This window comes from Rattus norvegicus, chromosome 2 (genome assembly GCF_021556685.1).
Source record: "Rattus norvegicus strain SHRSP/BbbUtx chromosome 2, alternate assembly SHRSP_T2T, whole genome shotgun sequence".
NCBI classification, from domain to species: domain Eukaryota; kingdom Metazoa; phylum Chordata; class Mammalia; order Rodentia; family Muridae; genus Rattus; species Rattus norvegicus.
Window position 1 is genome coordinate 166,113,095 of NC_141535.1, and position 27,937 is coordinate 166,141,031.

Consider the following 27,937-nt stretch of genomic DNA (forward strand, 5'->3'; position numbering starts at 1 on the left):
TTTTTGTCTGGATGACTTGTCTGCTGGGGACAATAGAGTACTGAAGTCTCCCACTATCAGTGTATGAGGGTCAGTAGGTAATTTTAGCTATAGTAGTGTTTCTTTTTGAACTTGGGTGCCTTTGTGTAAGAACTGGAATGTCTTCCAGGTGGATTTTTCCTTTGAGGAGTATGTAGTGTCCGTCCTAATCTCCTCTAATCAGTTTTGATCTGAACTCTATTTTGTCAGGTATTAAAATAGCTACACCAGCTTGCTTCTTAGGTCCATTTGCTTGGAATGGCTTTCCATCCTTTTTCTGAGGTGATGCCTATCCTTGATATTAAGATACGTTTCTTGGATGAAGTCACAAGATGGATTTTCCTGTTTTCAAATCCATTCTGGTAGTCTGCCTCCTTTTTACTGAGGAACTGAGACAATTGATGTTGAGAGATACCAACAAGCAGTGTTTGTGGATTCTGGATATTTGCTGCTATGGGGTATATATGTTTCCCCTCTTTGGATTTGCTGATCTGGGATTAGTCTTTGGTTTTATCATGGAATCTATTATTTTCTCCAGATATGATGATTGAAAGTTTTGCTAGGTGTAATTGTTGGGGCTGGTGTCTGCAGTCTCTTAGAGTTTGTAGAACATCTGTTCAGGCCTTTGAGAGTGTCTATTAAGAAGTCGGGTATTATTCTAATAGGTGTGCTTGTGATGCTTGCTGTTTTCCCCTTGAAGCTTTTAATATTTTTTCTTTGTTTTGTAGGTTTAGTGTTTTGATTATTATGTGCCCATGGGAATTTTTTTCTGGTCTAGTATACTTGGTGCCCTGTATGCTTTTTATACTGTCATAGGAATCTCCCTCTTAATGTTAGGTAAATTTTCTTCTATGATTTTTTTAAAAATATTTTCTGTGCCTTTGTCCTTGGTTTCATCTCCTTTCTCTATTCCTATTATTCTTAGATCAAGTGTCCCAGACTTCCTGGATGTTTTATAGCAGGATATTTTTCCTATTGGACACCTGATGTATTCACTTCTTCTGTCATGTCTTCAATCCTGAGATTCTCTTTCCCATCTCTTGCATTTTATTGGTGAGGCTTGCCCTCTGAGGTTCCTGTTCCAATTCCCTGATTTTCATTTCCAGATTTCCCTCAGATTGGGTTTCTTTGTTGATTCCATTTCTAACTTTCAGACCTTGAACTGTTTTATTCATTTCCTTCTACTGTTTATGTTTTCATAGATGTAAGGGATTTATTCATTTTCTCTCTAAAGACTGCTATCATATTCATAAAGGCTATTTTAAGGTCTTTTTCTTATGTTTCAGTTATGTTGCAATTCTCAGGACCTGCTGTGGTAGGGTTGCTAGGCTCTAGTGGAGACATTATCACTGCTGTTACTGACTGTATTTTTACTTCTGTAAAGGTTTGGTTTCAAACTTCTTACAGAAAATACAAACAAATATAGTTAATGAAAGGGAAATGTTGGCACTGGAGAGATGGCTCAGAAGTTAAGAGCACTGAGTGCTCTTCCAGAGGTCCTGAGTTCAATTCCCAGTAACTGCATGGTAGCTCACACCTCTTCTGGTGTGTCAGAAGACAGCTACAGTGTACTCATATACATAAATAAATAATTTTAAAAAAAAAGAAAGGGAAATCTTGCCTTTTGAGGTTTACCTATTCTTCAACACTCAAACACCTTCTGTATCGATCTGGAACCAACTTGTTGACCACTGCTGTCCTGTTTCTTTGTGCACTCTCCAATCTTCAGAATTCCTCCTACTGTCCTTCCTTATTCAAATCACCAATTCCCATTTCGGGGCCACTTGATCTTTACTTCTAGTTTAGGCCACATCACACATACCTGTCCTCCAGCTGAGCCCATACAATCCACACAGAATTGTGTTAACAAATTGACTACCTACCACCTTACATTTAAATCATTTCCCCCCAAATCCCTATTTTTCAGTCTGTGAGAAATTTTATAATCAGAAAACATATAACAATGTTCATATCATTTAAAAATCCACTACTGACTTACATAATATTACCAAGATGTCTGCTTAAAAGCCATTAAAATGGCAAATGTAATGTTACATGCTGTTTGTTTGTTTTAACCAAGACCATTGGAAAAGACTTCAAACAGATGACTGCATTAAATAAAACATACCTCAATAAAGTTATTATTAAAAATAATGCATTGGAAGCTTGCTCCTAATCAGTTAAAAACACAGATATAACTGATAGTCACTAAATCTTTCAAGAATGAGGAAATTTTATATACACAGAGATACATATTTATATACATATTCATTACACTGGTATGCAGATCACTTAATGTTTTAAAATCATGATTATAAAAATACCTAATCCATTTCCTTTCACAAATGCTTTAAAAATCTAGCATGTGCACATTTCATTAAATGTTAGCACGTCACCCAGAGGGTAACAATATCATCTGACTATCACGGCCGTTTTTTACACTGGATTCCAACCTCAGAACATCTCTAATTACTCATTATTATGCATAGTTAAAACAGACTGTTTGCAACTGATAATCATTATAACAAGACCCATTCAGCACTGATGGAAGATAAAAAGTTGGTATGTCCAAAGAGGAGAGAGGATTTTCAGATCAGCTTGTAAAACCTTGTGCTAGAGACAGGGTGGGGTGGAGGGGCACATGGGGAAAGCGGGAGCTGGCAGAGACGAACGGGATCATTGCTGCTACAACACAAAGCAAAATTTCAGCTAACTATATTTAAAACACACACACAGAGAGAGAGAGAGAGAGAGAGAGAGAGAGAGAGAGAGAGAGAGAGGAGAGACGAGACACAGACACTACCCATGGTCACAGTCAGAGGCAGGACAAAGTGGCACTGATCTTTTTTGACAAACAAATTATTTGAAATATTGCATGGCTTGCTACACAGCACTGTTATTACTTTCAACTGAAAGATAGGTCCAATTATGACATCAATACAAGCTCTCTTTCAGATCGGAATGAAAGAACAGTAAATCCCAGTGGACACCGGAGTTCTCTAGCAGAGATGATGTAATATACAAAAATAGACATCCTCCGGCAGAAGCTGAAACTTGGGTAAACAGCACACTGCATGCTATTCTCAACTGCCTTGCATGAATTTGCAATGTGTGCTGTTAATAGCGTGAAAGAAATCGTTTCACGCTTTAAATTGTTCCATGATTTACATTTCGATGTCTACCTATGCTCTATAGTTTAATTTCTTAAGCCATACTAATGAAATTAACATAATACCTGACTATAACAGCAAAAAGAGGAAAGGTCCCTCCCCTAAAGCTAGGAGAGCCACAGAAATGCTACAGCTCTAGCAGGCTGCAGTTTGCCAGAAATTGCAGCACAAGGTTCAGTACCATTTTCCCCACCTATTGTTTGGAGACCTTTCTGTAAGAACCTTCCTGAAGGATTTAAAACACAGCACGATCTGGGTGAAGAGGAACCAGTTAACCTGCTGACAAGGAGCACGCAGAGAATTTTTTTACATTCTCAGAAAACACTGGAGAAATTTAAAGCGTCCACAAGTGAGAAATTCATAGCACCTAACAACCTCGACAGGGTGTGGCTGTCACTAACGCTCTCCCCACGCCCTTTTTGTCATTCAGCTCAGCGACTAAGCTTTCCTGCACGAAAGGATAATCTGCTTCCACCTGGGGATGGGGTCAGTTTGTGGAGTGCTTGCTTAGCATGAATGATACCCTGGATTTAAGCCCTAGTGCAGCAGAAACTGGGCATGGCAGTGCATTCCAGGGATCCCAAGTTTGGGAGCCGACAGCAGGAGGATCGGAAATTGAAGGTGATCTACACTGGCACTTACAAATCACTCTTAGAGAGAAACTCTTGACTAAAACAAACAAAACACAAAGCCTTGTGCCTTTTTTCAAACAAATCTACCTCAAACTTATGACTGGAGCATTTTCACGTATATATGGCAAACAAGTAAGATATATATATGTATATATACATACATACACACTGCCCACTAAAAATTACTAGGCAGAAAGCACTATGATCAAGTAAGCCAACTTGTGGGTATGCCTATGCACCACATGTGTGCCTGGTGCCACAGAGGACAGAGGAGGGTATGAGATCCCTTGGAACTGGAAAAAAAAAAATAGGTCTGTCGTGTGGGTGCTGAGAGATAAAACTGGGGCCTCTCCAAGTGATGGTCGTCACCATTGAGCTCTCTCTAGCCCCTATTTTCTTCTTTTATTCCACTCAAATCCTCACCCTTAGTTCTTGTCTCGGTTTCAAAAGCTATTTCTACTTCCAGAGCTGGAGGAGGACCTAAGGCCATCCCTACTCCAGCTTGAAGCAGATAAGTTCATGAAAATGTGAACCTCTGAGCATTTAATCCAAGCATTCAGCAGGCAGAGGCAAGTGGATCTCTGAGTTCCAGGACAGCCTGGGCTACACAGAGAAACGCTGTCTCAAAAGAAAACAAACAAAAAGTGGAGCTCAGTGTATCACGACCTCCTCTTTGCCCACTGGATTTACCCTCAACTTTAGTCTTTGAGCAAGTGGGATGGATTATATGTGTGAACTGCTTCACCTGTGGCCATGCTATTACATGACAGCTGATCAGAAAAACATTCCTGGTTCTTCAGAGTGCCCAGTGCGTGTCCCTCCATATATGTATTTTCCCGTATTTTTATTATTTAGATTTCTCTGTGAAATTACAAGGGCAAGGGGACAAATCACTTGAATATGACACAGATCTGAAAAATGGGTACCCAACAAATATTTGTCAAATGAACAAGTCTATAGAATAAAATACTGGGATTTTTTTCCTGAATAACAAAGGAAATATCAGTTTTCTGAAATTCTGTCCTACTGTAATTTACAGAAAGACAATTATAACACCAGTGAAAATATGCTTTTGCTTCAATTAGGCAAACAAATGCTGGGTGGATAAATATAGGAATAAATGCTTTACAAGTAGTTATAACACTAACCCTACACTTACACATAATTTTATTTGTCTTACAATACATCTTTAAATATATAAATAAATTATAGTTATTTTAATATATCCTAGGAAATTTACCAAAAATAAAAGTCACTGATTCTGACATAAAGCATAGTGTCTTACAGTTAAACAGTGAGACTACGTCTAACTAAGGAGGCATTGAAAAATCAGTAAGTGAGAAAGCAAACCGTGAGATGGGTGAAAATACTGAGATTCGTGATTTAACCAAAAACCTCGTGTCAAAAATGTGCATAAAATAAACACTGCAAACTTTTTATTTCAATAAGTAATAACTTCTAAAACCAAACCAAGAAATCCTTAACAGGATACAACAACTTAAATTTATTCCTTAAAGAAATACTGTAAAATGATATATACGTAAGATTGGTGTCACATTTCTCCTATTTGAACAACACAATGAAAATGCGCATGTTGAAAAATCACAAAGTATTCACCACATTTAATTGTTATGTTTTACGTGTGAATTAAAAATTATGTTTAACTCTTAAAACATTGAAAAAATTTTAATCTCATTTAGAAATGTAGAAGATATATGCTAAAAACAGCGATACCTTATATGGCCATTAAAAGAAGTAAGATTTATTTGACATTACCAAAAAAAGGAAAACAATCAAACAAATTTAAAAAACAATAATTAGTTAGATATGGTAATAAACACTTTTAATCTCAGTACTCAAGAGACAAAAATCAGGTGAATCTTTGTGAGTTCAAAACCAGCCTCATCTACAGTGCTGAGATCCAGGCTAGCCAGTGAGATCCTGTCTCTAAATAAGAGACAACAGAGTGACCAATTCTATGAGAAAGGAAGATGATCTTCCAAAACCACACATACATGTCACCTTACTATACTGACGCCACGTTTTACAGACACCGGCAATAAAAAGTATTAAAGTCACACTGTATTCAACACATCAACTCAACGTAGTATTCTCTATTACTGCTGCATACCGTAGTCAAGAACTTAAACCTGGCCTACTGTAAACTGGACACCTATAACGCTTGTAGAAGACAAAAGCCACCGTAATGGATGTAAAAATTCTTTTTCCATGACTAAAAGCATTTCATTATCTCAATTTTCTTGACTGAGAATTTGAGACTATGCTCTATCTTGGACTGCATTTACATTTAGAGAAAGCAGAGGTGTGTTTTAGGGGTTAAGCAGCATTGAGACAACATGTCAATGAGGACTTCAAGAGCAGAGGACATTTTAACTTTCTCACCCGCCATGAAAAGCTAAAGGTCTCTCAAGCTTTGGGGAGGATATCCACGGGTGGGAGAAGTGTTCTTTAATCTCCAGTCTAACTTCCCTCTGTACAATGAAAAGAGTAATGAGCTCTTTTCTCCCCCATTACAGTAAGAGGGACTAAAACACAGCAGAAGAGATTCGTGCCAAGTTCCAACCACGGAAGGTAACCATCCTCCTCCAGCTCAGCTCCTACCGTTCCTCTCCATCTTTCCCATGGACCTAGGATCTCTGTGCCATACAAACACCTCAGGACTGCCCTGAAGTAACGAAAGGGGGAGACACAGAAAGCTTTCCTTCCCACCCAACTCTGAAAGGTAAACCAGTACGTCTACGCCCCAATAAAGTCGTTTTAGGAACTGACCCCCCAGTCTCTGCCAAGAACAGGCTCTCTTGCTTCCACAGTCTACTCACTGGGAGGCTGAGGGTCTAAGCCACACCCTTGCTCCTTGTCACCTTGAAAGCAGTGTCAGGCTCCACTCATCAAAATGTAAGAGAATGTTAATGAGAACTCTCTTCTCAGTGCATATTAAAACACTTATTCTCCCTGCAAACCTTACATGCTTGCCTTACAAAAATGTCCAAAACCACTCTGCATGGACTTGGTCTTCCTGATCTGAGGAAATCATTATAATCTGTTTTAAATTACTGCTAACATGTCTAATTTTAAAGGAGCACATAAAGCATACATCACTGTGTGTTTTGAATGCAAGTGTTAAATCAAAATTAGGTTCTTAATTTTTCATGCCAAATAAAAAGAAATTACATTGTGGATTCTTTTTTTTTTTAACTATTAAATTATGTATTCTTAAAGTACTGATTTTCTGGGCTGGAGAGATGGCTCAGTGCTAAGAACAATGACTGCTCTTCCAGAGGTCCTGAGTTCAAATCCCAGCAACCACATGGTGGCTCACAACCATCAGTAATAAGATCTGATGCCCTCTTCTGGTGTGTCTGAAGACAGCTACAGTGTACTTACATATAATAAATAAATCTTTAAAAATAAAGAAGTACACGGGGTTGGGGATTTAGCTCAGCGGTAGAGAGCTTGCCTAGCAAGCGCAAGGCCCTGGGTTCGATCCCCAGCTCCGAAAAATAAATAAATAAATAAAATAAATAAGTACTGACTTTCCATATAAAAGTAAAAGCACTGACTTTTTTAAATGCTATACAATTTAGAAATTATACAGCCATGAGGCTTAAAAGTTGAATAAAAATTTTTAGATTTATCTCATCATTTAACAATTAGCAGTTTCAAGGATGGATAGACTCTCGGACATTTAGAATGCTCATTATACAAACAAGAGACTCAGAGTTCTGACCCCAACATTCATCCAAACAGCAGCATAAGGAAGGGGACCTGCAGCATTCGTTATTCCTGCAGAGGACCCAGAATCAGTTCCCAATACCCATGTGGTAGCTCACGACTGTCCCTAATTCCAGTTACAGGGTATCTGATACCGTTTATGAACTTTCTAGGCACCAGGCAAGTAAGTGGTACACATACATAGATGTTGGCGAAACATTCATACACAAAAGAAAATAAAAGTCTTTTAGAAAAAAAATCAAGCGGGGTGTGGCCCAATGCACACCTCAAAACTGTTGAGAGAAGAGACAGGAGGTTCACGAAGGCTTGCTGGTTGCTAGCCCAGCTGATAAAGCAGGCTCCAGGTTTATCAAGAAACCCTACCTCTAAGGAACAATGCAGCCAGGTTTGGGCTGCAAACAAATGTACACACCCGTGTGCACACACACCTCCCCACGTACAAATCAGCAGTTTCCAAGACACTACAGCAGCTATGGCACTGCAGCATCCCCGACAGAACATAAAGGAGCCGTCTCATTTCATTTGAAAATATATACAAATCGCCTGTTATTTCACGTAAGACTGCCACAATTCCCAGAAATATTAGTGACAGGTTTTCTTAGTATAAATGTAATTACTCATGACCTTCCTCCTGTACACAGCCACAAATGCTACTGTCACTCTACCATCTCCCAGGTAGAGGCATCAGTTTTTCTTCCATATTGAAATCACTAAGCCAAACATGAACCACAACTTCAGCAGCCCGACTCTGAAAATCACAGATTAGTTGTCGCAGACATTAAGAAATGAGCTAGGGTATTGTGGGCCTCTTGATTAAAATGCAGGCAAACCAAAGCATGAAGTCCAGTTAAAATCAAGGTGCAAATAAGAAAACACAGTAAGAAATTTGAAGCCCCCATTTCTTCTTTTGAATAAGCCTGGTTTTGATTTTTAATGTAAATGAAATTTCCCCAGTATATTCCCCAAATGCTCTCATTCTGGGATTTCTAACCTTGCTTTTTATCAATAGAACAATTAAAATGTAAGTTTCTAAGGAATTTCCCATGAGCTTTCCCACAAGAAAGGCGGGACAATTCCAATGGTGTTTTTTTTTTTTTTTTTTTTTTTGGTTTTTTTTTTTTTCTTATTTGCAAACCGAGTTAAAAGAAACAGTGCTTCAACCACTCTTAAAAATAATTAAATTGCACTTGTATTCTTCAGGTAATGACCTGCCTGTAGGCAGAATAGCACGAATGAAGCCTACTCTGTGCTACCTCTACCTAAACCAACACTTCCAAATTACGCACAAGTTAAACTCCATCAGGGCGAAACATAGCAGGACGAGACCGAGCAGACAACATCAGCACTGTAATTCATTAGTAACATTGCAAACTCACACACAGACTCCGGTTAATGCTGAGACACCACACGGATTACAATACCTGAGATTTAGTGCATTCCTTTGAGCCAGAATTGAAATGAGTGCCGTAGAGGAGGGAAGGAAAAGAGGAACAAATGTCAGACATGCTCCACATTGCGTCTGCCAAAACGAACACTATGCTCATCTCAGTGCGGAACGGCAGTGCAGACCAGCCGTGCGCTTTAGCCATGCACTGGAGGTCATCCTGACTCATCCCAGCTACACGGGCGACTCGACTCCAAGACCAGCTTTCCACCCCAGCCCCGCTACACTAGCCGGCTCTTCTCCAAGACACAGATTCTGTTATGAACAATATGACTCACAGCAAATGAAGAATAACAGTTTCCATCTAAATCTGGTTTACTGTGCCTATCAAACATATAAAACAAACTTTGTTGTCCACATTAACACCTGTTTGAGCCAATTTATGTGTGTGTGTGTGTGTGTGTGTGTGTGTATGAATGATGCAATTTATATCTCAAAAAGGATTCAATACTTTGAATTACAACCATGCTATTGCCCATCTTAATTCATTTAGTCAAATTTATTTCCACTGGTCACATACAGCAAATATTGATAATATTTTATCTTAATATTAAATTGTTGCCAAAAGTATCTGTTGACCAGATAATGTACTGTTAAAAACATGTACTAAACAGAGCAAGAAAGGAGAATGATGTACGGAGGGTAATAAAGGATCCCATGAAAGACAAGAGAAGGCAGGCAAGAGAAACAGCTATGCTATTACCCTCCAACTTGAGTGCCCCCCACATGCTCGTCAGGTTAATCCAACCAACACTTAACACTGAGCAAGAACTCCATGCTCATCTGAGTTTCTTAGGATGGAAACTAGTTTTTTGAGAAAGCAATTTCAAGGCAGAACAAATAGTAACAATATTAGTATGTCAAAATATAGTAATTTTAAAGTAGTAGAATTTATAATTTTTAATATGTATTTCCTTCTTTCTGGGATGTTAAATCTAAACCATAAAACAATTGTCTTCTTCAATTAACAATTGTAACGCAAAACAGAACGAGACAATGACGATGTCCACCCTCCTCCCTCAGTCTTGCTGTCTGTCTGTCTCTCTGTCTGTCTGTCTATCTCAGGGTCTTGGTATGGAGCCCTGGCTGGCCTGGAATTTGCTATGTATAAGAGGTGGGCCTCCACCTGCAGCCTGCCTCTGTCTTGTTCCTCATGCTAAATAAAATAGCAGGCAGGTACCACCATGCCCAGCTTCTTTCAAACTTTGCTCTTCTCTCTGATACCAAAGTCTCTCCAACAGGCAAAGAGAGCTGCCTCTGTGGCAGAGAAAACTCAGCTCTTCCCCGAGAACTCGAGCAAACAATTCTCCATGTTAAACTGAAACAGTGCATGGAGTGAGCAGACTGCGGCTGTTCAGAACCCTGTTAAAGATGTAAATACAGAGAGCTCTCCTAGAAAGAAGTGTGTGGACAGGGCATAAAGGACGTTCAATCTCAAGTTACTAAAAGCTGAGAAAATGGTTTGGTCTGTGTACACTTTCCAGTTGTACTTATCTGCAGAAAGAAAAACTGGGAAGTATAAAATAGTTACTGAGTGAACCGTTTCAATGTATCTAGTCATAAACTAACTTCCTGTAGTGGCCACTTCTGTGTGCCAGGCGCTGACAAATCACATTCCAAGTTAGGCCATTAGCATAAGAACTCGGGGTCCTTTCATTTGAAGAAAAAGGAAAAAAAAAAAAAAAAAAGAGGCTCTAAACTGACTTTATGGAAGTTTACACAAAGCACCCACTGCGCAGGGCTTCACTGTTTTAAATGTAAAAGGAGTTTACTTATCAAACATCTATGAACTTCGTGGCAATGGAGTGGGCCGCAGCGTTTAGAAGGATGTCTGCACCTGTTCTGCAGACGCGGTTCAGAGCATGACGCTGAGGTGCTTCTTATCCTTTGAGTCATTTCAAGTGATTCTTCTCTGAGTTCTCTGCATTGAACAGAGCTGAGCTAATAGTCTCACGACAGAATAAAAACCCACAAAGGTACTACGAAAGCTTTACATATATCTACTTCTTAAATAAAAGCCAGATATGATATCAGTCACTGAGACAGGTGCACAGCAGAAAACTAAACTCTTGAATTAAGGGAAGAAAACTTAAAAAATTCCAACTCGAAAGTTACCTGCCTACCTATCTCACGGCCTATCTCAGAGAAGAGTTTAAGAAATACAACAGCTAAGCCACTCACTTGTTTCAATACTTTCTGAACTCTATTCAAATGAGATGATGTGTGCTTCCACCAGAAGCAGCAGCAAAACTCAAGGGAATGTAAACAAACAAACAAGAACAGATGGGGCTCTGTGAGTTCCAGGCCAGTCAGGGCTACACAGGGAGACCAGTCTCAAAGTAAATAATAAAGTCAATGAATAAATGATGCAAAAATAATCAAATCTTAACCACCTTTTTATGCATCCCCATCACAAAAGACTTAGGAGAAGCACCAAAACTGTGCTGTATAACTTACCGTGTGATAGCCTCTAGGTAGAGGTGGCTTGCCCACAGGGTAAGGGTCCACTGTGTCGATAATTGTCTGTCTTTCACCTTTCTGGTTGATTTTTCTAAATCTTCTTCGAGACTGTCTGTGGGAGGCTTGGCGCTGAAAATATTCTTCATTTTCATCCATATAGTCCACCTGCAATAAAACCCCCGAGATATTTCACTTCTCTGATCAGACCATTCCACATTAACACTAGATGGGAAAATAAACTTACAAACAGTCTACTTTCATTCATTTTGCAGCTATCTCTAGACAAACGTTAAACACGTCTACACCTCTCTGAGGCTAACTGGCCTCTTGGGTGAAGAGGCATTCTCAGTTCCACTTAGGACAATCTGGGTTACCCTTGAAGTCTGTAGTTTCGGGGGAGGAGACATTAAGTAGTCTTTGTGCTGACTCTCGAGCCAAAGAGGTCACGGGATATGACCACACTTTATGAATACAGCCACTGCTTGTCATAACTTTAGTATACACATACACACATCTCGTGCACTTGAGAAAATCTGTAAAACCCCCTGGAATCCTGAATGAATCAGACAGTGTGGCCAGCAGGATGGCTCCAGGGAAGCAAGGTTCCTCTTCCGGCTTATATGGTATGCCTTCAGTTTCGTTCTGCTTATGTAGCAGTTACTGCTTTAAAAACACAATTCCTCCTTTTAAACATCTAAAACTTCTAGTGAACAGGCTAACAGGGAACAAGTGGAGTGAGTTTATTCATCACTGATGGCCTTCAGGACTACTCACACCGAGGCTGCTCTCACAGTTCCTGTAATTCTGTCAAGGTATGAAACCTCAGGAACTTCACCAAAAACAAATCCAAAAAAAAAGAAAAAAACATGGAAACAGCATTAACAGGAGTAAAAATCTCCATTTAAAGTGTTGGAACGTCCAATCATCTGTCCACAATTTTCATAATCCTAAATTTTACCATCGCCATCTTGCTTTCTCATTTTATGAGATTTGGTCCAATTTTTACTAGGTTCAATGAGGAAGTTCTTACTGCTGACAAAATTCCGCTGCCGCATCTTGGGGGAAATCTGAAATTTCCTCTAAAAACTTGACCTGGAGTTGCCTAGCAAATATTTAACCAAGCGTGATGGAGAAAGTTCCACTGTTACCACTACAGTGCCATCATTCACTTTGCAAGCTTTTCCTTCCTGAACAAGACGACAGATGAGGACACAGAGGCCCCCTGGAGGAGGCCGGTCAGAGATGGGTGCTTTACCCACCAGCCTTTGCTTTTGTTCCCTTAAAAGAATGCCTACATTCCTCTCCTAAACTATTCTCACGCAGTAAGAAAGTGGTCCCACATTTGGTTCTGCTTTAATGCTTTACTAAGACAATTATGATGCTAACATCTTTCTGACCTTTCCAAATGATGCCTTATCTTAATGTATCTTAATCACACAATTATGAGACAAAGGAGTCAGCAGGGCTCTAATGCCAGCTCAGTTAAAGGAATTCAGGATTGCCTAATGTTAACTGCTCCTTCAGTGCACACCAAACTTGCTCAATGCAAATGCCCCTCAGAGCTAAACTTCTGCAGTTCCGGGGTCACCCAAATTTCAGTTAAAAGACATAACCACTGAGTGAATTATAAAGGTCAAACACCAAACACTGTCCCTTTTCAACTACCTTCTACATTCGAGTGTTGTAAATAATTGCAATATTATAATTATGAACTCAAATTCATAATCATTAAGTAAATCTGTTACAAAAATACAGTACTTTATGATGAACAAGTAGTTCGTGAAAAAGCTTTTTTTTTTCAAACTTTTACTGAAAAATACTTCAGGCAAATAAAAAGCTCTCAAAGAGATATTCTTACCACGATCATTTCAGAAGGCTCTAAGACAATGCATTCACAGCCACGCCTAAAGCTTCCTGCAGAGCGCTTGCCAAAACTAGAAAGAGGTTAAAAAAAAAAAAAACAACAGACTCAGGGATCAAGAAACATCAAGTAGGAGTTCTAGCTAACCTTCAACTAAGGAAACTTTTTTAAATTATAAAAACTATACATTAAAAAAGTCTTTAGCTATTATTATACAAAGAAATAACAAAATATTTTAAACTCCTAAGTTTCAACCATGTTTTTCTGGAAAACTGTTTTCAAATTAATAATGTAAATAAGGAAGAATTAATATGAACATGTTTTGTAATGGACTGTTTGAAGTCATTCTCAATGAGGAAGTTTTAGAATATTTCAATATAGGCAGAAATGGCCCCATTGTAAACTACAAAATATTTATAAAATATAAGTCACACACAATCCTCTTTTCTAAGTTAACATGCTCAGACTAAGCATTCCTTCTACAGGGAGTGTATCTATTTTGTAATTTTCCTGATCAAGTTATTCAAAATGTTTTAAGAAAAAGACGCCAACTTAGGACAAGTGGTGTGCACAGATGTGTATGCAGATGTGTGCATGAATTCCCTCCCTGAGAGCTCCACCATGGGGACTCGGACCACACCCTTCTGTCAACTCTCACTTTCAGACTGTTCTTCTGGGTTTGTGTGTGTGTGTGTGTGTGTGTGTGTGTGTGTGTGTGTTTTAATTTTCTTTGCGAGCTAGTACTCAGGTGTTCCAAAGCAGTTCTGGCCTGCCTTTTCCATCCACAAACTGCCTGTTTCTACCTAGTCACTACTCCAAAACCTTTCCTTTCCCTCTAAAATGAAACAATTTTTAAAGCTCCAAGAAAGATTGAATGTATATATTTCACCGTATTACATGTATGTGTTTTAGTCATATTTTATTTAGTTTGCTTAGTACACACAGTAACTATAAGAAAAGGTTTCACTGTAATACCTACGCACATATGTATGTGCTTTTACCTGTGCATCCTCCTATTATCCTTGGTCCTTCCCCAGTTCCCTGTGACCTGCTTCCTCTCACATTTTGTACTCTTAATACAGAGGCTGCACTGAGAGAAACAGGTGACATTTGTCTGTAGCTGAGACTTACTTATTTCACTTAACATGATGATCTCTGATTCTCCATTTTCGTGCAAATGATAAACATCTTTTCTTCTTTATGACACAATGAAAGTTCCTAGTCCACATATTACACTTTAAACATCTTTTAGAGGAAAAAAAAAAAAAAAAAAAAAAAAAAACATGTTCCTAACAACGAATTTTTTTTTCTTTTTTTTCGGAGCTGGGGACCAAACCCAGGGCCTTGCACTTCAAGCGCTCTACCACTGCGCTAAATCCCCAAACCCCTAACAACGAATTTTGATTGAACACTTTTCCCCAATGTCAAGTTAATTAGGCATTCTGGGCGACTTCTATGGAAAGTCTCCTTCCTTTTATAGGGCCCTTATATCATGACATACAATGTTTCACACTAAGAACCAAGCTATGAAAATCAAGAGGTCACTCTGACCACTTCATCTGTCAATTCTATTCATTTACGTGAGGTCACTGGTCAGAGTTGACTCATCAATTACTTTCTTCGGGGATCAAAACTTGAATCATAGATAATACCATTGAAAAATACTTTCTAAAACACTCAGACATACATTCAGACATATTCAAACATACATACTATGGCATGTCTTATAAAGTAGAAAAACTCTGCCAGTGAGGTAGAGAAATGACTTAATGGCTAAAGCCCTTGTCATGCATGCAATAAGATAGGAGTTGGGGGTGGGGGGTTGGGGATTTGGCTCAGTGGTAGAGCGCTTGCCTAGCAACCGCAAGGCCCTGGGTTCGGTCCCCAGCTCCGAAAAAAAAAGATAGGAGTTCAGATCCCAGAATCCACTGCAAACATGCATGGCTGTTGTGGTGAAAGGAAGGTCAGAGGATCCCAGGAGCAAGCTAGCTAGTGAGGCTAGCCATAATTTATAAGTTCTGGGACTGACCGAGAGACACAGTCTCAAAGAATAAAGTGATTCCAGTCATCAGCCTCAGGGCGTCATGGTATTCAACAACTTGGAAAATAATTTTCACATGTTAGTAAAATACATAACAGGCTTACCAATATCATTGTTTTAATCCTATTACATGGTGAGGTAAAAAAATGTATATTGTGTATTTAAGGTTTGCTACTAAGTAACATAACATGGAAATCTAAAAATGAACACACGGGGTGCTGTGTAATTAGCAAGAGCACCTCCCAGGTTCCACTGCCAACACCTCAAAATAAATAAGCAAGCTGAAGCACAACCGGTTGGGAGGCTCCCAGTTGTGTCATGTTTCATTCCGTTTCAGACCTAGACAATTTTATAAACACGACTGCTTCATTTGGAAATGTGGAATGGCACAGTAAAGAACTCATACGTATCTGTGATGCACACAACGGTCCTACAATACTTGATAAAAGAAATCAAATCCTGCTGCCACAGGGCTGTTCACGAACTTCAACAAGAAAAGGTAAATCCCCACCTCAACACTAGCAAAGTACGTAGCATTGCTAGTGTGCACAGTTTCTATGCCAATTCCCCATACTACTCTACACTGCAAATCCTGTTACCAACTAGGGCGTGCCTTCTAGAACTCCATGACTGTGAGTTGTATTAGCATGCAAAGTTCACACTCTATAACATATTCCCAGGAGAGTCTGTGACACGGGAGATCCAGGGGAGCTGATAAACTGCTGCCACGAGACTCACATCCTGTAGACATCACAAAGTTGTCAGTAGGGAAAACAGTTCTCCAACACATTAACTTCTCAAATATGCTGAAGGAGAGAGGCATAAATCTAAGCAAGGCATTTGTCTTTTCATCAAACAGCCAACTGAACTGGGGAGACGGGTCAGTTGGTTACATCCCAGCTGGAAGCAGGAGGACCTGAATTAGGATCCCTAGAGACTACCTTATAAAATCATGAGGCTATTACAGTGATGTCCATAGCCCTAGTGCTAGGGAAATGCCAGGACTCCATTATCTGTACAGTAGAGCTCAAAGCAATATAATTCACAATGGCCACATGTGAAAACAAGTCTATTAACCAGACAAACAGTATTGTGTACACACGGCATAGGTTTCAGAATGTGTGAGGATAGTCTGGCTCCATAACCCAGGCTTTCAAATTCACACTTCTCCTGCCTCCAGCCTCCCCAAGTGCTGGGCGTACGTACAATTGCGTGACACCATATGCAGCTCACAATGGACGACTGTTCAGACATAAAAAGGACTGAAGAACTGACACATGATACGAAATGGATGAACCTTGAAAATATCACAGGGAGGGCAACAGACCAGTCACAGAAATTCCACTTAGAGGAATTAGCTAGAATAGGCAACTTTACAGAGGAAGAAAGTGAGAGGTCACCGAGGACTGAGGGGAGAAGAGAGGGACGAGCCCCACAGTTAGCTTCTGTTCCTTTTAGTGGCTTTAGGTTTCTTTACAAAAACTCAGGAGTAAGAAAAAGCAGGAACTCAAAGCAAAGAACTAGATGGCAGAGTACTTGCCTGTCACGCCACGCCCTGGCTAGGATTAGAGAGCCCTACCTCCACCCCCGAGTCCCCACACCAAAATGTTGTGCTGTTTGAGACTGGACCACACCACTGAGAAGCACTACAGCAACCTCTTCCCATCGGTCATATAATGCTGAAGTGACAGCAGCCTTGAATGAAGGTGGGAAGACACGGGGAAGGCACACATACAACAAGACACTCAGTGAGCGTTCCGAGCAATCAGTTATACCTATGTTTTCTTAACTTAACATAACCACATTTTTCCTTTTGTCCATGGATAATACTAAGAGTTTCCATATTATTTCTTACATGTAAAGTATTTTGCTGCCCACTCCCCTTAATGCGTTCACTAGACAGGTAACACAAATCAGTATTATCAACATATAAGTCCTTTAACATAAGAATTTACAAAAAATTTCACAAAACACAGTCACTATTTCTTCGGTAGTTTACAGTCAGTGGGAGATGAGTATTAAAACAGCTGCGACCCAATGACGGTCAAAGCCTCAGTGAGAGGCCCCTCTCCATGGCCAGGCCCACTGGCCAGCTAGCAGAGTGGGAAAGGATGGCTCAGCATTTGTAATTCACAGAGCAATTCAAATTCAGCAAAATCACGGAGTGCAGTAAGAGCCTTAGGTCAGATGAAAATACCCAAAGATTTGAATGTCAAATCCATACAGAGCAGCTCCGGCCAGGAACGCAACCTACAGATAGGCTAACTGTTGCCAATCTGGACTTTCCAAGATAAGGGTTGTTGTGTTTACATTTAAATTAAAACACTTTAAGAGTCATCCCAGTTGTTAGAATAGTGTCAGGTTTTGTGTGTACCTGTGTGTAAAACAAAAATCAATGTGTACGTGTGCGCAAGCAAGTACACTCGCCGACGTTCCAGCTAAGTCTTGGCTTTAACATTCAGAACCCTGCTGGCCCTTTTCCATCCCAGACATTGGCTCTTGACAGGCAGCTATGAGGGTGAGGAGGGATACAGGGCGGGGAAAGGATGGTGTGTATGTTCCTAAGGCGGTTGTTCTGTATGAACACAGTGTACAACTTTGATTTCAGCACCTCAATGTAATTCCAGAACATCCTTACAACCTTTAATATTAAACAGCCACAAAATGATGGTTAAGTCACACAGGTCCACATTTGTCAACTGTTGGCTCTCTCTGCCTTAAGAAAATGTTGCCAGCCATCAGCTGAAAGACCACCAGTAGCACAGCACACAGCACACAGCATACCACACACCACACACCACACACCACACACCACACAGCACACAGCATACAGCACACACCACACCACACCACAGCACAGCACACAGCACACACCATACAGCATACACCACAGCACACAGCACACAGCGCACAGCACACACCATACAGCATACACCACAGCACACAGCACACAGCGCACAGCACACACCATACAGCATACACCACAGCACACAGCACACAGCGCACAGCACACAGCACACAGCACAGCACATAGCACACACCACAGCACAGCACACAGCACACACCATACAGCATACACCACAGCACACAGCACACAGCGCACAGCACACAGCACACAGCACACAGCACACACCACAGCACACACCACAGCACAGCACACAGCACACACCATACAGCATACACCACAGCACACAGCACACAGCGCACAGCACACAGCACACAGCACACAGCACACACCACAGCACACACCACAGCACAGCACACAGCACACACCATACAGCATACACCACAGCACACAGCACACAGCGCACAGCACACAGCACACAGCACACAGCACACAGCACACACCACAGCACAGCAGTCCACAGTTTTCATCCCACTTGAAGGTTTTATGCAGAACAATTTAAAAATTAAGAATTACAAAATAACTCAGTTCTTCAAGTCAAAATAAACTAAGGAAAATGTTTTTAACAGGTGCAAATAGCATGACATTATATTAGCCAAAATGCACTTGTAATAGCCCGTGGTCTGTAACAGCCTGCTAGACAGAGTCCCTCAAGTTCATAACCAGAAAGCACACGTTTGAGAAAAGCAACTTACCTAGTTTGTGTAAACTCCCATGGGTAACTAATCAGCAGCAGAAGCTGTGATGCCAGTCAAGCCTAGGTTTCTGTCAGCACGTTTTCTCCCAACTTGACTCAAGAGCATGTTTTATTAGTGTGAGTGTCCTGGAAAAGGCGGCAGCTGGGCACAGAAGCCCCTCTATCAGTGTCCCTAAGAGTGCCCTGCCTATGGGCCTCCACATTCTTGTGTGCGTCAGAACTGCTTGGCGGAATGCAAGTTCTCTAGATCGGAATGTAAACTTACTCATGTCAGGGTAGATGACCAGAAGATCAGAGCCCAGCAGTGAAACTGGGAGACTGACAGGCAATCCAAATGTACCAAATGATTTAAAATGTCAAACTATAAGACAGTCTGCTTTTTATCTCTTCATTTCTAGTGAAGTTATAGTTACTGAAAGTGGTAGTTTCTGAATTTTAATCTCCTTATAAACTAAGCAACTAACTAAAACATAAATAACTGATGCTCCTAAACCAAATCAATTTATGTATTGATGACTCCAAAGAGTTACATCTCATAGAAAGATGTCTACACAGAGCATGCTAGCAAATGGTAAGGCCCAGAGCAACTGCTGAAGCCATGAATTCCATTCTCAGTCAAGAGAAAACTCAGGGAAGTACATGGAAAAAGTCAACATAAAAATAGTCTTTTTTTAATGTTTTACCTTCACTCAAAAATTAGCAGGCACTTAAAAATAAAGTCATACATCATATAAATGACAAAGTGTGTGTGTGTGTGTGTGAACTGCACTGTGTCAAGAGAGTGGACTAAGTGTCTGGAGCCTACACACACGTCTCGCTGTCTCTCGACACCTCCCACAGCTAGTTTAGAAATGCTCCACCACCAGCAAGCACACAATGGCGGGCTCTGCTCCTCTGCACAGGGAGCCCAGCACCGAGCCTTTACTTACAAATGTAGCACATACAAAAGTAACAAGGAAGGGCTCTTCACTGTGCTCCCCCTGCTCCCCCAGTCCCTCAGTCTCTCAGTAGTCTCATCTACTTAAGAAGTATTAAGCATTTCATATCTGTAGCATGAACATCTTAATTTCTAAAAATCCAACCTGCACTGTCTTCAATGTCTTTGAAGCCCCAGTACAGCAACAGTGCTGCCACCAGCTACGGATCTGCAGCAGCAGCAAGCGCTCCCATTTCCCTGTTAGCTGCTGGGGAGCCCATGCGCTCCTGGCTTGTGACTCTAGCACAGCCAACATTCCTTCTGAGGCTCGCTTCCTGCTTCCATGACCCGCCCACCTCTCTGGGCTGCATTATGTATTACGCATGGTGTATGGGCACTCTTTCCGCATACCAGTCTCATGACCTCAGCAGCTGCCTGACAGATACTCTTTATCAATTTCTATCAATTCATTATCTACTCTTGTAACTCAGGGACAAGTAGAAATCAGCAATGCCTGTTCTCCTGTGGGGCTTCAAGGTCAAATGTTCACATGAGCTACAGCTGCAGTTTTTGTTATTAACATGTACGGAAGCAGTGCTAACAGCTGGTTGCTCTCCACCAAAAAAAGAGTTGAACTGTGTACTGGCCTGAGGGATTAGTACGGTAAAGGCTGGCTTACGTCACAGATGGGCGAGGCAGGAGGAGGCTGAATGTCTCTTGCTTTCCCCCTTCCAGTGATAAAGTTGTTCTTACCTCAGATGTACCAGGCTACACAGCGCAAATTTTTCTCTTGCCACAACCCAAACCAGCCTGGGACAGTGGTATGAGGGCTGCGCTTTGGGAGTGCCTATGTCCTCGTGACCGACCCGCTACAGACAGCTCAGCTAAATCGATCTGCTGCTATCAGTCACAGGAGAACAAACAGGTCTCTGCTGATCACTGTGCTTTGGCATAGATATCAGCCGACTGGTTCTTTAAAAGTTATGGTCCAGGGCAGACTCTCCCTTCAGCACAGAGACACGTGCCGAGACCAAATGGCTCGCTAATCTTCACCCTTTCACTGTGCAAAGCCAGTCAGACAGAGAAGTCAGTCAGCTCCAACATGTATCCACAAACAACCTAATTTTTATAGCATTCACAGAAGCAACAACTACATTAAGAACTACAGAATGAGTTGGTGAATGAGTAAGATTGATAAAAACCTAACATCTCAGTCTTGAAGCACGTTTACATGATCAGCATCAAATCATGGCCACCTATCAAACGCAGCACATTTCCTGAGGTAAAATGCTAGGGTAAGACAGGACCTAACAAAACCTGTCTGAAACAAAGAAAAGAACATTCACACGTACGTATAGTTTACTACCAAGTTAGCAAGTAATAAAAATGCCAGTTTGCTTAACTCAGCTGAGGGAAATGAGGGTTGCTCTCATGAATCACACTTGTGGTATGAGTAAATTTACTGCCCCTCCCCTTTCTACCAAAAGCAACACTGTTGGCATTGTTTAATCTATTTCAGAATTTCTCTTATGAACGGAAGTGGTAAAATCTTGTGATTTACTATGAAAAGGTTTAGGATTAAGACTAATATAACATATGCGTGACCTATATTTGAAAGAAAAAATTCTGAAATAAAAAGATACTCTATACTCATGGACAAAGCTGGTGTTTGACTTCAGTCCAGGCAGTCCAGTCAGATTCTAACCAGTATTCTCAATACCAAGAAGCTGATCTTAAATCTATACGGGAAGACAGAGCTACAAAATATTCTGACAAGGAAAAAAATTGGTATTTATAACAAATGTACCATTAGGTTACACAAAAGCAGACAAACATACAGAGGGATGTTTCTTTGTTTTTTTAGTTAAATATTTTATATAAAGGTTTAGCAATTTAGTGGGGTTTTAAAAGCATGTGAAGGTAATTCAATAAATTAAGAAATTCTTTTGGTGCAGGCAAGAGGGTGACTTGAGTTCTACACTCAGAACCCACACAAACTTCATGAAGTTGTCCTCTGATGTTCACATGCACTCCAAACGGCACAAACACTTGCACATGCATATATACCTGAAAGGACTGCAAATACTCTTTTAGGAATCTTCCTAAAATTATTGACTTCCATGTGCAAAAATAAAAAGCTTCAAATCACTCAGAAAAATTAACTCAAAGATATTAATTGAAAAATTGATAATATTACATTTCTAGGGGAAAAAAAGCCTAAGAAAACTTTTTGTGACACCATTTAAGATGTTGTAAACAAGGTACCCAAACTAAAAAATACAAATGATATATTTTTTATTAAATTCCAATTAAAATTAAAAACCTACAGTTTAGGGCCAGCGATATGGGCAGAAGTAAAGGTGTTTACACAAGCCTGAGAAGCTGAGAGTCATTCCTGGGTCCAGGTGGTAGAAGTTAAGAGCTGATTCTCACAGGCTGAACGTTAACTTACCCGAGCCTTTCTTCGTTCACGCCACCCCCCCTACACACATACTCGAGAACACAGAGTAAATATTGTATTTTTTAAAGATTTATTTATTTTATTTATATGAGTACACTGTGTAGTTGCCCTCAGACATACCAGAAGAGGGCATCGGATCCCATTATCGATGGCTGTGAGCCACCATATGGTTGCTGGGAATTGAACTCAGGACTTCTGGAAGAGCAGTCAGTGCTCTTGACCCCTGAGCCATCTCCCCAGCCCAAATACTGTATTTTTAAAGCCTTGGCTTTTATTTAAGAAAAATGCAGGGGTTGGGGTAGAGCGCTTGCCTAGCAAGCGCAAGGCCCTGGGTTCGGTCCCCAGCTCAAAAAAAAAAAAAAAATTCAGGACAATGATTGAGAAAACTTTTTTTTTCTAAAATATATTTAACAAAAGAATTGTATCCAGAATACACAAAATGTTCACAAGTCAATACAAGTAATCTAATCTTTTTTTTTTTTAAGCAGAAGATCTGAACTAATTTCATCAAGGAAGGAACAGGAGTGGCCAATAACAAACATATGGAAAGAAATCTCAGACTGATGCCATCACCACTCACCAGTGGATCTCTTTGGTATGCGAAAGATCCTGGAACAAGCCCAGCAAAGAGCAAAACCATCACCACAAAAACAAGCAAACAAGCAAATCATACAGCTATTACTAGAATGGTTGGTATCACAAGTCTGACAGTGCAGGACTGGAGACAACATGAAGCAACCAGACGTCTGAACGGCCATTACGGGTGCAAGCACCCACAGCCCCAGTGAAGAACAGTGTAGTGGTTCACAATAGGTCAATAAACACTACATCGTACCTAAGAAATAATAAAAGCATGCTGTCCATACAGACAAATAGTCATTAACATTCACAGGAGAGAAAAAGCAGGAGCAGTCCAAACTATTATTTATACATTGATATTTTGAGGGAGCCCTGTGCTACCTCATTTACAAGATTCAATGAGCTCCAACAAGCTTGGCATTTGTGTTGGCCCTGGGAATATGCTATCTAGCCTGCTAAGGTGGGCAGGAAGGTGATTCTGCACTTAGAGGAGTTATATGGATAGAAAGGCATGATTTCAAAGCTGTCCTAGTCTGTCCTGTTCCCTTCAGTCATAACTCTATCCGTCCCTCTTTCTCCATTTGTTGTCTCTGTTTACCTAACCCTCCCTCTACCTACCTCAAGGTGAACCAGCTACCATGTTGCTCTATTCATGCCCTCGGTTCTCACATTTGTCAACGCCTAGGACTCAATATACCTAGAGTAACCTGTGTTCATTTTACCCACCTCTCCTTGATGTCTCGTTAGAGCTGTCAAAGGCACAATTCCACTACAGACAACCAAGTTACTCATGTCACAACCATCTCTTAACTCCTGCCCTGTCTGTGATTCTGAATCGCTGTCCAATGCCGTTACTTGGTATCCTAGGTTACTCTGTCACATGGCAAATCAACCTCAACCCTGACGGATATGCCAGTGGAGTCACCAACACAGCACACCCTGTGTAGGGTGCTGTACAGCACCAACCATACGCAGCCTCCCCGATACCCTCTCATTCCAGTGACCTAATGGCCCTCAGGCAGGCTTCAAAAGCTAACACTCGGGCTGGAAAGATGGCTCAGTGGTTAAGAGCACTGACTGCTCTTCCAGAGGTCCTGAGTTCAATTCCCAGCAACCACATGGTGGCTCACAACCATCTGTAATGGATCCAATTCTGTCTGAAGACAGCTACAGTGTACTCACATAAAATAAATAAATCTTTAAAAAAAAAAAAAAAAAAAAAGCTAACACTCGCGCTCACTGGTTCTGAGTGCTAAGCAGCCAGCTCTTCTTCTCTACAGTGTTTCCAGACTGTGTTACCTCACAGTGACAGGCAGTCAATGAAAACTCTGCTATAGCCACCAGGAAGGACGCTTCTACACACACAGTAACCTCCATGAGCTAAGGACTGGCTACGAAGCCTGAAATACGTACTTCACAATAACTCTTAAGGTGGAGACTCTGAAATTTAGATAAGTTAAATTCACAATCAAGTGACCGAGAGTATAGAAAACGGAAATGAGGATCTGGATTGTTTCTTCAGATGATATATACCACTGTGCAAGAGAACACACGCACAACTCTCATCTGCATCTTTTCACACTCACCTCTGACATAAATAGTTAACTTACAGTAATGAAATGGGATAACCTCAATCTTGTATTAATTTTAATACATTTTATCTTTACAATAAGTTCATCTTTATGGGCCATAAACTGTACAATAAAACAAAGGAAAGTGTTCTTACAGAGTTTGATCATTGCTCTAATTTTAAAATTAGCTAAAATGTTTTTAAAAGTACACCAATGCTACACTAAGTGCAGTGGCATCAGTCTTTCTTTCCAGCACTCTGGAGGCAGAAACAGAGGCAGGAGGAACTCTGTGAATTCCAGGCCAGCCCAGTCTACATACCAAGTTACACACTAGCCAGAGGTATATAGTGAAACCCTATCACAAAATGCACAAATAAATGAATGTGTAACAAAATAAATGTTATCTTTGTGAAATTATACATTAATAAACAGCATTTATAGCCACAAAAACATAAGTAAGCTGAAAGATAAAATTTATCCCAAAATATTTAACTCAAAAAGTTAAGGTAAAAGCTGTGCGGGCTATTCTTGTTGTCAAATTGACTACATCTGGAATTAATTAAAATCCAAGTGGCTTGGCACACCTATTTAAATCATTTGAAGTGGAAAGGCTCACTGTTAAGTCCAGATCTTGAGGGGAAGACCTTGGAGGCAGCCTATATAGAAGACTATATAAACGAAGAAGGAAGCTTTCTCTGCCTGCTGGCCTCCTTCACTCTTGCTGGCAAGTCCCTTCCGTCACTGGGACAGACCCTACTTCTTCAGGATTCCAGCACACATTGAAGAAAAGCTGGGACGTCTAGCCTCACAGACTAAAGACTACTTGATTCTTGGACTTTCCACTGTTAAACAGCCATGACTGGACTAGCTGGACCACAGCCTATAAGCCACTCTAATACAGCTCATAGATACATATGTAGATAGATATATTCTATCAGTTCTGTTCCTCCAGAGAACCCTTATACACAAGTATCATTTTTAAAAAAGGTTTTATGAACACCAAATACCATTTCTGCTATTTTACATTTAATTGCAGAAAAGATAAATCCTATAACGTCATAAATATGTTAGTAAAATGAAACAGCTAAGGAAATAGTACTAATCCTGTGTGTACAATTTTAATTGATAATCATTAAGAAACTACATGAACTTATATATCTAAGCTATGGCTTCATTTCACTTATTCCAAGTAGTACTTTCAAACAATTTATGGTACGTTAGAAAATTGAGTGGGGGATATTATAGTTACTTTTAACAGTCGAGTGTAATTCTATACAAACACACACACACACACATATTTCAATTCATAAAAAAATGAAATATTGTCCTAGAACAATGACTAACTGGAAATTTTTATTTTGTCAAAGATATTCCAACTTCATGGAATTTAGCAAAATCCTTAACTCATTTTATGTCCTATTAGGATGTCCAATGCAAAGTATTTGTTTCCTTAAAAACAAAATTAGTTTCTACATATATATCTAAGACACACGTTGAACTCTGTCAGGTCACAAAGTACCTGACACCCCTCTGAAGGTAACTCACACATCGTAGAGCTGTGAATCCCTCTGCATGTAGTGGCAGACACACAAGTCAAACATTTAAGAGGGAAAATCAATGCTGTGTTTCACTGATACATGTTAGACCTTATGATCTTCGTAAGTACAATAGTACTTTCCTGTAAGAGAAATACAACTGTAACAAAATGAACCACCGTGCATTTACACCTAGAATGGAGAGGACAATTCTCTGACCTTCAAGCACGTGATAACAATTGGTACAGATCAACCACCCACACACAAACCTAAGAACCCTGTTCTTTAAGGCCACTTACTTGACACTACCAATGTCAGGATCCCGAGTACCACAAAAGCCTGTATTTATATGTACAGCACATCTGTGTGCTGTAGTCATAGCAACCCAATTCCCAGCCTGAGACAGCAACTGAGCTCCCTCCCTAGAGAACAGCTTTGCTCTGCACCTCAAATATCACCTCAGAATACAACTTAAGAGGAGAAAGAACAATCCAAATAATGTGGAATGTTTCTGAATGCTTCAGGACTCTTCTTAATACTAAAGCCAAAAAAAAAAAAGAATTACACTAAACAAAGGGGTTGTTTTACCATAGGTACTAGTGTCTCATCTTAGTATTTCACCTGCTATCTTTAATGTTGAAATGAATTTTAAGTTTAAACACCACATCTGCAATTAAATCAACTGTTCTCGAACCACATTCACATTTGCTCATTGTTTTCTTTGCCTTATGGAACCCTCCCAGCGTTTCCTTGAAACCGTTAATATATACCTTTACCATGTCCCTGCGGTGGGAATATCAGGAGTTCGTCAACTTTAGGCAGGACACATAGGAATCAATATGACGCAAGACCCATGACAGTGTGCCAAACTGATGAGAACGTGAGCATGGGCTGAGTGCAAGCTTGATCTACCGCGCAGAGACAACGCACAGAAACGGAGAAACTCTAACAGGTACACGGGAGACAAGTTCGCATACCCGATTAGCCACGTGTCACTGAAAACTACCCAACTACATAGCCCGCCATCCTGGGGGGCCTGCACTTTGTTTAAGGCGTCTGGCTTCAGCATCCATCTTGGGAAAGTTGAATTTCTTCCTTTCTTCTTGCCTTGAGATTTAAGTTAAAGACATGAAACCAAAGCTTTGCAGCACCTTTGGAAGCCATAGCTAAGAATGACCAGGGAAGACAAACAGCCTGAACGCTGCTGCTACAGAACCGCCCTGGGTCTGTGCCCCAAGGTTCTCACCAAGAGAAGCCATCCCTGTCTATGCACCAAACTAACTGTAATGAGCACAGTAAGCTAACTGGCGCTTGGCAGGACATTCAACACACAGCAAACACAAACCTTCCTGTGAGCTCCCCTGGGCCCTCTCTTCCATTTTCCTACTTCATTCAGTTTTGTTTCAAACTTGTATTTATTATTACTATGTGTACTAGTGAGGTTTGAATCCTGGCTGGAGGGCTTAAGCAACTCCAGGAGCTGAGCTCTCTCACTACCCTCTTAATAGCCTGCCATCTTGCTGCAACTTCTCCACGTAACCCTGGCATTAAATAAAGCCGTGAGTCAATGAAATGTGCCCCACCCCCAAGAGAATGTTACCATAATAGTGCTACAAATATGTTTAACTTGTAGAGAGGGGACAGAATGGACAATTCTGAATCTATAGGATTCAACAAACTTCATTTTTAAGTGACTGCTATATTTTTGGCACCACCCCTTTTCAGGACTTCCAAATAGTGAACTCCCAAACCATAAACTTTCACTTTAAGCCTAAAAAACAAGGGGAAACACTTCCCAAAAGCATATACACATGCCCGAATGGACACATGCACACAATCACACGTTTTCCCAGCTCCATATTCTCTCCTGTGCATCCCTTCCGTGTGCCCTTCT

General features: G+C 40.5%; 1 protein-coding gene across 15 annotated transcripts in view; it reads right to left on the minus strand.

The window, feature by feature from the left end:
• Positions 1-27,937, minus strand: part of Rapgef2 (Rap guanine nucleotide exchange factor 2) — a 221,672-nt gene that overhangs the window by 102,948 nt on the left and 90,787 nt on the right. For 5 of the 15 annotated variants that reach the window (XM_087623058.1, XM_087623041.1, XM_087623071.1 and 2 more), the window contains 2 exons: positions 13,336-13,411; positions 11,475-11,642 (listed from right to left, as the gene is read on the minus strand). In XM_087623058.1, the coding sequence (XP_087479184.1) occupies positions 11,475-11,642; positions 13,336-13,411 (244 nt within the window). 15 annotated transcript variants of the gene reach the window in all.